This window comes from Cibotium barometz, chromosome 63 (genome assembly GCF_041138505.1).
Source record: "Cibotium barometz isolate CiBa-2024 chromosome 63, ASM4113850v1, whole genome shotgun sequence".
In the NCBI taxonomy this organism is placed as follows: domain Eukaryota; kingdom Viridiplantae; phylum Streptophyta; class Polypodiopsida; order Cyatheales; family Cibotiaceae; genus Cibotium; species Cibotium barometz.
This window is the reverse complement of record NC_141108.1, coordinates 32411973-32424953: the sequence shown is the minus strand read 5'-3', so window position 1 is coordinate 32424953 and position 12981 is coordinate 32411973. Positions and strand designations below refer to the sequence as shown.

Here is a 12981-nt window from a genome sequence, read left to right as displayed (position 1 = left end):
AAGTTACATATGGGATTGGGAATAGTTTTTACAAGTGAGATTTGACGTTTCTTAGCTACAGGAAGCTCTCCAGTTAGAATGGCAGTGGCAATTTCTTGAGGTCATGGCCAAGCGACTTGGCAATTCCTAATTGGGCAAGAACCTTGTCTCTATATCCACTCCCAAAAGTGGTCATGACTAACGACTTTCTAACTAGGATTACAAAATTGACCGACCAGGCAATAGTGGCCATGCAGAGTTGCTTTGAGAAGGTCTTCAATGCAAAAAGGGGGAAGTTGGCATCCGGTGTGAATTCTTTGTGAATAATCACAAAGTAATTGGGTGGGAGATGTCCGATGTAGTGGGAAAGAGCCGGATATGGACCTGCAGCTGCAATGTCTTCCCTCTTCTTGACCAAGCTACTCCTGTCTGGATCCATATCAGCATGCTCATTCAGGAGCGGGCTTTCCTACATTGTTTGCACCATTCCTTGTGTACCTTGCACAAGCTTGGTGATTTGCTCTTTGACCCTCTGCTACCCTACCCAAACTGTTCTAGCCTCTATTTCTATTCCAGATCAACATTCTTGCCTATCACTGTCTTGACAAGTCCTTGCATCCTTATCTCTACCATTATCGTCGATGGCTTTTCTTGAAGTTTTCAAGTGAGCTAACCCAGCTAGTCTGAGTTTAGTCACTTCTATCAAGATAGAGATCTAGTCAGCAACACCCTCTCTAGCTCTCAAATGCTCTAGAATGCTCTCATGGTCATCCACTCAAAGGTGGAAATGAGAGCGATAACTCTGTTTTCGGCTCTGTACTCGATCAAGAGTGAGCCTAGTAGCAACCACTAGATGAGAGAATTGAAATGCCTCTAACTCCCACTTCCACTGCTGGAACTCAAGACTCCCCCGATGAAGTCAAATCTGCTGGTAGAACCGGCTTGCCCACAATCATGCTATGGGCATCAAAAGAAAACCGATGATCATCCACTGTATCCTAGTCAAGGATGCACTTTGGCCAAGTGCAACTCATTAGATAGTAGTCTACTCTCTTGCTATTGCCCTCATCGGCAATAACAACAAATACATCACCCTCCTGTAGCAAATCTGTCAGGTCATCATAGCTAGCCATGAATACAGGACCTGTGTGCTCATCGGACAACATTGGATATGAAGGATGCTTGCGGAGAGGACTGTCTGTATCCATGCATCTGCCCATCCTCTTGAGGCACAATGTGACCAATCGCCATCCATACATGCTCCACAGAAGCATGCAAATCATCGTGTGTAAATCGTGGGGGCCACCATGCATGTGCTCCTGATAGAATGTAAGCCCAAGGTGCCAGGTATTGTGTCATCACAATCATGGGAGGCTCTACCGTCAATCATGCCACCATCCACATGCCAAAAAAATCTCCTAAGAATCCGAGAATCACGTTTGGGATACGATGATGCTGCACTCCCACACAAATGTTGGGAACATCACTCGACCATGTGGCCCACATCTATGAACCGCTCAGCATCTTGGCAACTGATGGCGTCTCTTAGGGCACGTTTCACACACACACCCCCACCATCATGCTCTCCCTTCCCGTGACCATTCTCAAAGAATGACCAAATCACTGGGATACTAGACTGCACATGCCACCGATAAATCCATAAAACAAAGTCTTAGTTATTATTTTCTTTAAGATGTTCTATTGAATTTAGTTTGATTGCGAATATAAGAGAACCATAAGTACTATCTATAGAGCCAATAGAATTGTCGTGTGACGACTTGAACTATGCACCACAACCATCCGACCAAACCCATCGCTAGCCACGTGTGATCCCACAACCATCCGTCTTAGTTATTGTTTTCTTTAAGATGTTCTATTGAATTTAGTTTGATTGCGAATATAAGAGAACCATAAGTACTATCTATAGAGCCAATAGAATTGTCGTGTGACGACTTGAACTATGCACCACAACCATCCGACCAAACCCATCGCTAGCCACGTGTGATCCCACAATCTCATAAAAAAACATCATGGATATGAAAATAGTGTTTCACAAAATGTGCATCATTTGAACGGTCATCTCACTGATATATAGAAATGATACTCTCAAATAATGACACAGGCCTCGAGGATACTCGCTATCCCATCTACATGGGCCTCTACATGTCGATAGCTAATGTGGACCTGCCCCCGTAGCCCCCCCACGGTGCCATGCCGTGCCACAGCCCCCCCTGCGCCCTCATGCTATGCCATCATGCCCTACACCCCCCCGTGCGGTGTCGTCACGTCCGGCAGCCCCCCCTCCCCCCCTTGTGCGGTGTCGTCACGCCCCGTTTTGTCGTGCCATGGCACGTCTATGGTGTGAAACCATGCATGTGAGGTCATTAAATACAAATTCAGATGCATGGGATTAAGTGCCATGACTTGAGTCATTATATGATGCCCATGTACATATGTTCATATTGAAAATGAGGTTCAATAAGACGAGCTGAAGCTGAGCCAGGTCTCGAAGCCTCAGTACATGAGTGTGGTGTGAATCGTGGAGTTTTCATGCTTATGGTGAACCTTGGGGGCTAGCAGAAGTCTTTGTGCCTGTGTACATATGGTGTGCGTGGTTTACGAATAAATTTTGCCATGAATGCCCTGGCAAATGTACAGAGTAGGTGGTTTTATGGTTTTTTTTTTACGAGCTGATGGTAATGCCTGCACGTGAAAGTGTGCCGGGAACTCCGAATGTGATGATGGTTGGTCAATCTGGGGCTGGTTCTGGATGCAAGGATGGCACTCCATTTTTAGCAGGCGTGTGATGATCATCGGCAGTGCATGGCACCGATGGAATTGGTCGTATTTTGGTGAGGAGAGGTGCTGATGATGATGAGCTATGGGCAGATGTTGCATAATTTTGGAAGGTCGTGGTGCTGCACATGAACTTGAGAAGCAAGGTAATAAGGAGGCATCGGTGGCCATCATTGAGCTTTGAAAAATAAATAAATAAATATAATGCAACGTGGCCAATTAAGGAATAGCCACATGGAGGCTTACTTTGGCTGCCAGTTGCCGCCTTTGGAAGGTTGGCGAAGCCCCCTCATTGAGGAAATGGCCGCTTGGTACGTGAAGTCACCGGGGGGCTGGTAATACTGCGGGGGGGAGGAGCAGAGAGGTTGTGGTCGTCTACAAGTGCAGAGAGCACAGGGCGCAACGGGCTCTGGCGTTGATAGTTTAGGCGCAGCCTTTGCAGAAGTGATGAGTGCACAAGAGAGCTGGTGAGGGTGATGGGGTGGTTAGCAGACGCCTCGTAGAGCAGAGGCACTAGGGAGCGTGGAGCGCACGCATGTGTGGGAGGGTTCGTGAGCAAAGCAAAATGACTGGCACAGCTACAGCCATACGGGGGCTTCTCAGTGAGAGCGCAGGCAAGAGAGAAGCTGCTGGTGTCAAACGTGAAGGGCTGAGGACAGAGCCGACGTTGAGAGAAGGAGATGCTGCCGTGCTGCGCGCACTGAGAGAGGAGGGGAAACAAGGGAAACATGTACTTGAGGTCGTGGAGAAACATCCAGGAGAAGTTGTGGGAGAGGATAGGAAGGTAGAGGGTCAAAGAAGTCTGCATTAGATATGGAGAGAGGAGGTTTTGAGAAAGAGTGATTATGCCACTGTGAACGTAAGGAAACAGAGCTCGACCAGATGCTTGTGAACCTTACACTCAAGTGGTTTTTCTTCATACAGCACAAATTTAGTGTTTTTGGAAGTAACAAGTTGGCGGCCTACCCGATTTTCTTTGGATTTCTTGGTGATCTTTAGAAGACTTATATAAAGAGAGTTGAAAGATGAGGTGAAGCTGCTATCTAAATTTCTTTTGGGGCTTTTCTAAGCTAGCAGATGAAGGTGCAACAATCAAATTAAGGTGGGCCTATCTTAAGGTTTTTGAAGTGTGTTAATTTAAGAGAGGGAACACTTATTTTTCTCAATATTCTACCACTCCATAGAACCCAACATACTTGTGAAGAAAAGTAATATGCTAACCTTGTCAGAATAGCGACTTTGTGTCATTTTTTCTGGTGTATGGTGTTATTTTGTCATCAAAAAAAAAACTCTCACAGCCAGAAGTCTTGCACTTCCCCAGCGATACCGCCCATGTCACGACAACTTTGGTGAACCCGACGTGAAACTGCTGGGGTGAGAGTTAGTGGTGAAATACACAGTGCAAGCTATGGCTGAGAATCCTGAGGGACAGGGGGTTCGTTTTGACCCCGGGGTTATGCAAATGTTTTAGTTGTTTACTATGTATATGCAACAGCAGCAAGCGGCTGAGAGGGGGCAAATTTCCACGACTAAAGCATTGCAGTCAATCGTGAAAAAGGTGGACCAATTTGATGGTAAAGACATCACAAAGTACCTGCGCAATTACACAAAGGAAATGGAGCTAAACAGGGTGACTGAGGAGGATATGGTTCGAAGCTTTGAGCTGGTATGTGTTCCTGAAATAAGAGAGCGCATAAGAGGATTACAGGCAGCACATGGTGGCAGAAATTGGGAGGAGTTCAAGCTTGCTTTGAAGGATGATTATTTGAGCGGGTGACCACGCGAACTTTCTTGGAGTGGGTTACAAAACCCAAAATTGGAATTTCTACCACAGAGTTGCTAAGAGAGTTTGAGAAGTGCTATGCCTAGCTGTCAAGGATAGAGCGCACAACCTTAGATAGGGAAAAAACAGAGCTCTTCTTACAAGCAGCTGGGAAAGATCTCCAAGAAAAACTGGAAATTCTCCTTGAGGATAAGGATACAGAGCAGGGGCTAAAGAATGATTGGAATGATGTCGAGGATGCGGTCACCATGCTAGCAAAGCGGCAGCGAAGGAGGGATAAAATGGTGATGAGCTCAGCAACCCCTATAACTATTACCCCTGAGAATCTACCAAAACCTGTTACTGTAATCCCAAAGGTAGAAGGGCCGATGGATGAGCTTATTAAGGGCATGCAAGATCTAAAACTGAAGATGTCCAGGATTGAGGAAAAAGGGCTACCATTAGGGCAGGCTTCTATGCAAAGGCCTCAAAGCAAAGAAGGGTTTACATTCAGATGTATATGGTGTGATGACCCAGAACATGCAAAAAAAGACTGTGCCAGCTATAAGGAAGCCCTTAGAAACCAACTTGTATTTTTTAAAGATGGAAAAATCCACCTTACAGAGACTGGTCTTCCATTAAGCACAAACTTTGGGAAAGGAGGGATGAAAAAGCTGGTTGAGGATATGGCTAGCCATGCCATCTCTATGGTTGAGGCAGCAACCTATGGGTTAAAGGCCAGTCAATCAAAGCAGGAATCTGAGAAGGATGAAGACTATGAGAATGAAGATTTTTGGCCATCAACAATGGAGCTAATTGCGTCAAAGAAGGTGTCTAAGCAGGCTTTGCATGAGGCAGGAGACTGTATACGTCTTGAGACTGGCTGGGAAGAACCTGTGGATTCTTTATCTGTTCATGCCTACATTGCAAAATGCCAGAATAATGAGGCACATGTAGAAGAAAAGCGTAAGAGGGAAAATGAGGAAGGAGGGTCATCAAAAAGGGTCACTCGTGGGGTAGTGGAAAGAAGGACCCTGGGCTGTCTCATGTGCCTCCGCCACATAACCAGCCTCCACATGAAGTATCAATGGAAGAAGCGCCAGCAAAGATGAAGCATGAGAAGGAGAAGGGTAAAGGGAAAAGTCCGCTCTACAAGCTCCAATCCCATATTGAAGCCGCAACGGACCTCAAAAAGGTGCTAGAAGAGAGGATTCTAAACAGTAAGGTGGAATTTACACTAGGGGAAGTCTGGGAATTGCAAAGAAAGAATTCCATGATGAGATAATTGATATTATATGAAGGAAAAGGCAGTCCATAATTGAATCTATTCCATCACAGGGGGAGACAAGCACTTCCAAGACTCATGGAGTACAGGTACAACAAAAGGAAGAGAGAGAGAATGTGGTGGAATGCAGTCACTCTGCTGGAGGGGCACGACAAGTGCACTTTGTGGATGAGGGTGATGAAAAAGAAGTTCTTGCAAAAAGTCATTACTCCAGGAACCATTGGGCAAGGGCCACCACCGAAACCCTTGTCAAGATAGGAGACTTAGAAGAGCCGTATGTTGCCTTAATCGATCATGGGTCTGAAATAAATCTTATGGCTAAAAACCTCTACAACAAATGTAAGTGGCCAATGGATGTAGATCATGGGTGGATGATTAAGGCGGCTAATAACTCATCTGGAGAGCTCTATGCAGCCTGTCCAAATGTAAGGGTAACTATAGGGGATGTGAAAGATGATCAGAACTTCTTCGTCCAGGAGATGTCATCGTATCCCCTTATCCTTGGGCAACCCTATATTACAGCTGTGAGGATGGAGACAAAAGTCTTAGATGATGGCTCAGCATATGCAAGAATAAGGAGCAAAGATGGCAAGAAAACTGTTCAGTTCCTGACCGTTTGCATTAACCATGAAAGGAACCGCGAGTCTCTTCGAGAACAGTCACTCCCAAAGATAAACAGAGAATTCATGAACTACAGGGAGATGAGGGATTTTGGCCAGGTGCCATTGTAAAGCGGGATTGCAATGGTACAAGGGGCAATGAGTCCTTGCAGGACTCAATCAATGTAAATAACTTTTCAGCAAACTTTCAAGGATTTTCTAGCCATGGGTCAGTAGCATATGTAAAAAGCAAGGATTTGAAGCGTGGTATGCGTCAATATGTACAGAATGTACAAAAAAGTTTTGAACAGTGTGGTCTTTTGGAGAAGGATGAGTTTATATCAGGTGTCCTTGATGAGGTGTCATTTGTGGATACTATGGGTGAGCTTTGTGCCATGGAAAGTTCATGCTTGCAGGGTGGGAATGAGATGGTGAAAGTATCGTCTGTGGGTATGTATGATGTAATCAAGGAATTTGAAGAAGTGGAATGCAAAGGTATGTATTGTGGGACAGATGCTCGAGTTGATACAAAGTATAAAACGGTTGCAAAGAAGGTGAAGCCAGTTGCCTTGCCCCTGCCACCAGAAAGCAAGGAGAAGATAGATGAAGCCTCTATGCAACCGAATCTCAGAGATCCGAAGAAAATTGGGCATAAGTTTACACAGGAAACCCTAAAAGAGTTGAAGATCGGTGACAAGGATTTCCTGTTACCAGTTGAAAAGGAATGCTTTGAGGAGATGCTTGTAAAACATGCGAAGGACTTTGCTTTTCAGCCACATGAGATAGGCTGTGTTGATCCAAGCGTAATAGCGCCAATGGTGATCTTCACTGTTCCACATGTGCCCTGGAACCTACGGCCGATTCCAGTACCAAAAGCTCTCTTGCCAAAGCTGATGGAATTACTAAAAGAAAAGATCAAGATGGGAATTTTGGAGCCATCATGCGCTCCATATTCCAACAGATGGTTTACCGTGCCAAAGAAAAATGGAGCATTGCGCTTCATTCAAGACATGCAACCTGTAAACAAGGTCACAATCAGGAATGTGGGAGCAGGTCCGATTGTGGACGAGTTTGCAGAAGCATTTGCAGGGAAAGCTATATACTCTATGGGTGATCTGTATTTGGGATATGATCAGTTCCAGCTGGATATACAAAGCAGGGACATGACCACAATGAAAACTCCTTTGGGTTTGGTAAGGATGTGCACCTTACCATAGGGAGCCACCAACTTAGTGGCGCATATGATGAATGGAATGAATAAAGTCTTACGAGACTTCATACCATAAATAACTATGCCTTTTTTGGATGATGTGCCCATAAAAGGCTGTGATGAAAAAGATAAAGATGGGGATTTGGATTCGAAAGGGTGTCGCAAGTTTGTGGCAAATCATATAAAAGATTGTGATAAAATTCTATCCAGGCTTGAAGAGGTGAATCTTACTTTGTCTAGATTGAAATCAGTGTTTGGGGTTGGTGAAGTACTAATCGTGGGGCATCTTTGTAGTACTAATGGGCACAGACCTTGTCCAGCCAAGATAGATGCGATACAAAGAATGAAAGAGATATGCATTAATGTTACAGAGGTGAGGAGAATTCTTGGTGCATGTGTCTTTTATGTTATATGGATCCCACATTATGCACATGTAGCAGATCCTCTCTACCAACTTTTGAGGAAAAATCAGAGATTTTTATGGAGTGCTACACATATTAATGCTATGCGGAAGCTGAAATGTCTGCTCCAGTCATCACCTACTCTAAGGAAGGTAGATTATGAGTGTGGCAGGCCTGTGATTGTAACAGTTGATACTAGTCCTACTGGGATAGGATGGGCAGTAGGGCAAGATGATGAGGATGATCACAGGTATGTAATCACGTTTGGAGCAAAGGTACTGACCCAGCGAAATTATCCGCAGATCAAGAGGGAGTTATTGGGAGTAGTAACTGCTCTAAAATGTGAAAAAGAATATCTTATTGGAGCATCCGTGCTTGTGGAAACTGACTGCTTGCCACTCCTTGGGATGATTGCAAGCTGCACCACTCCAGATATCGCTATGCTCAGGTGGATTGCCTATATCAAGTCACTAAATCCTGAGTTTAAGCATATTGCAGGGAAGGATAACCCAGTTGCAGATATGCTATCAAGAGCCAGGTATGAAGATGAAGAATGGATGATTAGTGACATTGATGATGTAGGCACAAAGTTCTATACTACTGCACATGCAAAAGGGGACCATGCTTGCTTATCAAATGCACTTGAGTCTTTTATTGAGGAAATGTATGAAGGAGATTGGTTGCTTATTGGCCAATACTTGAGTACCTTGACAAGGCAGGAAAATTGGTCTGACTTAGAATTCAAGAGGATCCGCAGAAAGGCATATGGGTATTTTCTAAAGAATGGGTACCTATGGAAGCATCCTAAGCAGAGGAATGCTATGCCACAGAGAGTTATATGTGATAAAGAGACTCAAGGGAAGCTCATGAAAGAATTCCATGAGAGTCTCTGGGCTGGACATCGAAGTGTGTGGGCCACCTTTACCAAAATAAAGGAAAGATATTGGTGGAAAGGAATGTACAAGGATGTATCCCAATATGTGGAAACATGCATGGTATGTCAAATGTACTCGAATGTGCGACATCGCGATGGCCTGCAACCAACCTACCCACCTGCCATGCACTACAAATGGGTAGTGGATCTAGTTACAATGCCCTTGGGAATCTGGCAGATGCGGTACATAGTACTTGCAAGAGAAGACTTGAGAAATCAGGTGGAAGGGCGTGCTCTTAGAACAAAGAGCACAGAAACAGTATGCAAATTTCTCTTGGAAGATGTGATTTGCCGATATGGTTGTGTTGGGAAAATAACAGCTGACAGGGGTGAGATAGATGCTGAAGAAGCAAGGGAATTCTTTTCTAGAATTGGCATCAAATTGGCCCTAACATGTGCTTACAACCCTGAGGGCAATGGTAAAAGCGAGCGAGGACATCCTCCAATCATTAAAGCTTTAGCTAAGGCATGCAGAGGAAGAATGCGGGAGTAGCCAAGGCTGCTACCATATGCTTTATGGGCTGACTGTACAACTCATAGCTCAGTGTGACAGGATACATGCCTGCAAAATTAATGTATGGTCAGAAGCCGATAATGCCAATTGAAGAAGTAGTCCCAACTTGGAATGTATTACCCTGGGTGGAAGAATTGAATAGGGAAGACCTCCTTGCATTGCGAATGAGGCAGTTGGAGAGAAGGCCTGAAGATGTAGAGCTTGCTAAAGCTCGTTTGAAAGATGCAAGGTTGAAAAATAAAGAAAGATTTGATAGAAGACACAGACTCCGGCCAAAACCCATTGAAGAAGGTGATTGGGTCCTAATGTATGATAGTAGTCTTGACAACCAGTTCACTGTGCAAAGGAAGTTTGCAAAAAGATGGTTTGGCCCTTACATTGTTAAGCATGTGCATGGAAATGCCACGTATACCCTGTGTGAGCTTGATGGAGCAGAGATAAAGAATCCTATAGCAGGCAAAAGGATCAAGATGTTTAAAAGAAGGCATGACAGTGATTCTTTTGATTCGCAAGAGACTCAAGATAGAGGCTTGATAGTGATAGTATGGATATGGTTGAAGAGGAAGAGGATGATCTTCCTGGTAATGTAGAAGATGAAGATGACATTCAGATATATGTGGATCTTGATGATGACTTGGCACATACCGGAGGATGTGCAGGTTTAGAGGGGGCGGATGTCGTGCCATGGCACGTTTATGGTGTGAAACCATGAATGTGAGGTCATTAAATATAAATTCAGATGCATGGGATTAAGTTCCATGACTTGAGTCATTATATGATGCCCATGTACATATGTTCATATTGAAAATGAGGTTCAATAAGACGAGCTGAAGCTGAGCCAGGTCTCGAAGCCTCAGTACATGAGTGTGGTGTGAATCGTGGAGTTTTCATGCTTATGGTGAACCTTGGGGGCTAGCAGAAGTCCCTGTGCCTGTGTACATATGGTGTGCGTGGTTTACGAATAAATTTTGCCATGAATGCCCTGGCAAATGTACATAGTAGGTGGTTTTATGGTTTTTTTTTACGAGTTGATGGTAATGCCTGCACGTGAAAGTGTGCCAGGAACTTCGAATGTGATGATGGTTGGTCAATCTGGGGCTGGTTCTGGATGCAAGGATGGCACTCCATTTTAGCAAGCGTGTGATGATCATCGGCAGTGCATGGCACCAATGGAATTGGTCGTATTTTGGTGAGGAGAGGTGCTGATGATGATGAGCTGTGGGCAGATGTTGCATAATTTTGGAAGGTCGTGGTGCTGCACATGAACTCGAGAAGCAAGGTAATAAGGAGGCATTGGTGGCCATCATTGAGCTTTGAAAAATAAATAAATAAATATAATGCAACGTGGCCAATTAAGGAATAGCCACATGGAGGCTTACTTTGGCTACCAGTTGCCGCCTTTGGAAGGTTGGCAAAGCTGCCTCATTGAGGAAATGGCCGCTTGGTACGTGAAGTCGCCAGGGGGGCTGGTAATACTGCGAGGGGGGAGGAGCAGAGAGGCGGTGGTCGTCTACAAGTGCAGAGAGTAGAGGGCGCGAGACGGGCTCTGGCATTGATAGTTTAGGCGCAGCCTTTGCAGAAGTGATGAGTGCACAAGAGAGCTGGTGAGGGTGATGGGGTGGTTAGTAGACGCCTCGTAGAGCAGAGGCACTAGGGAGCGTGGAGCGCACGCATGTGTGGGAGGGTTAGCGAGCGAAGCAAAATGACTGGCGCAGCTACAGCCATACGGGGGCTTCTCAGGTGAGAGCGCAGGCAAGAGAGAAGCTGCTGGTGTCAAACGTGAAGGGCTGAGGACAGAGCCGACGTTGAGAGAAGGAGATGCTGCCGTGCTGCGCGCACTGAGAGAGGAGGGGAAACAAGGGAAACATGTACTTGAGGTCGTGGGGAAACATCCAGGAGAAGTTGTGGGAGAGGATAGGAAGGTAGAGGGTCAAAGAAGTCTGCATTAGATATTGAGAGAGGAGGTTTTGAGAAAGAGTGATTATGCCACTGTGAACGCAAGGAAAAAGAGCTCGACCAGATGCTTGTGAACTTTACATTCAAGTGGTTTTTCTTCATACAGCACAAATTCAGTGTTTGTGGAAGTAACAAGTTGGCGGCCTACCCGATTTTCTTTGGATTTCTTGGTGATCTTTAGAAGACTTATATAAAGAGAGTTGAAAGACGAGGTGAAGCTGCTATCTAAATTTCTTTTGGGGCTTTTCTAAGCTAGCAGATGAAGGTGCAACAATCAAATTAAGGTGGGCCTATCTTAAGGTTTTTGAAGTGTGTTAATTTAAGAGAGGGAACACTTATTTTTCTCAATATTCTACCACTCCATAGAACCCAACATACTTGTGAAGAAAAGTAATATGCTAACCTTGTCAGAATAGCGACTTTGTGTCATTTTTTCTGGTGTATGGTGTTATTTTGTCATTAAAAAAAAAACTCTCACAGCCAGAAGTCTCGCACTTCCCCAGCGATACTGCCCACGTCACGACACCGTAGCCCCCCCCTTCGGTACCATGACATCACGCCCCGTAGCCCCCCGAGTGCAGTGCCGTCACCCCCACTTGCCCTGTGCCATGCTCTCAACCCCCTCCCCACGGTGCCATGACATGATGTCACCCCCCGCAATAGCCCCCAACCCCTGTGGTGTCGTGCTGTGCCGTCACCCCCCACAAACCCGTGCCGTGCCATCACCCCACCCGCCCCGTGCGGTGCCCTCACACCACCCAGCCCACCCGTGCGATGTGCCATGCCCTCACCCCACCAACCCCCCCATGGTGCCATGCCCCCCCTGGGATTTCTATCCGGAGGGGTGTGGTGCTCTTGAGGTGTACTAGCCCACACCAAAAAGTTTACCTCTGTATGGGTGGTGGTGCTCATTGCTTGAGACGGGACCGTGGAGCGAGGGAAGGGTGAGGTGAGGCGTTTGGTCCCCGCACCCCCTCGAAGACGCGGGATGTTTCTCCCCCCTTGGGTGAGTGTCTACCCACCCTCCATCAGATGGCTTGGCTTGCCTTCGCCACATGGGTCTCATGGGACTCGGCATGCCGGGGTGGCCGTCAGTGCCTCTAGTATGCAAATAAGTAATACAGCTCAAACATGAAACAAACATTATGAAATATAACCATTACTTGCTCCAAGAAGTAATACTCAGATTGTATCTCCTGAAAAGGTGTGAAGGTGTAGTTCTCTGCAAATTCAACAGACGACCACACCAATAGGAAACTCTGCCAGGCATGCTTGGAACTGACGATCCTGCCACTTGGCATAATGACTGTGTCGTATATAGGGGTAGATCTGCTCTCCCTAAATGTGGCTGTGAAGTGACAACGTGGTGTATGTTTGTTCATGAGCTTCAACTATTGAAATGTCAAGCTCGTATACAGCTGGAGGATAGCACATGGGTGCTCACAGAGTGACAGTATGGTAGATAGATATCGTGTGGTGTGTTTATGACCGCGTCCAGCTGGTCATGTGTGGTGTGGACATTACATTAGGTTTACCTTGTAGTGT

At 45.7% G+C, this 12981-nt stretch overlaps 1 protein-coding gene across 1 annotated transcript; it reads left to right on the top strand.

Moving 5' to 3' along the window:
- The first annotated feature begins 3310 nt into the window (after positions 1–3310).
- Positions 3311–10797, top strand: LOC147603960 (uncharacterized). Its single transcript, XM_086796346.1, has 3 exons — positions 3311–3559; positions 6733–7490; positions 10707–10797. The coding sequence occupies exons 1-3, from the start codon at positions 3311–3313 to the stop codon at positions 10795–10797; spliced, it is 1098 nt and encodes a 365-aa protein (XP_086652472.1).
- The last annotated feature ends 2184 nt before the right edge of the window (positions 10798–12981 follow it).

Excerpts from the sequence above, each read along its gene's own strand:
- LOC147603960 (XM_086796346.1), top strand. The coding sequence starts at position 3,311 with ATGTGTGGGAGGGTTCGTGAGCAAAGCAAAATGACTGGCACAGCTACA. Across the intron at positions 3,560-6,732 it reads TTGTGGGAGAGGATAGGAAG|TGTGGTCTTTTGGAGAAGGA; the intron begins GTAGAGGGTCAA and ends AGTTTTGAACAG. Across the intron at positions 7,491-10,706 it reads GCAGGTCCGATTGTGGACGA|ATGTTGCATAATTTTGGAAG; the intron begins GTTTGCAGAAGC and ends AGCTGTGGGCAG.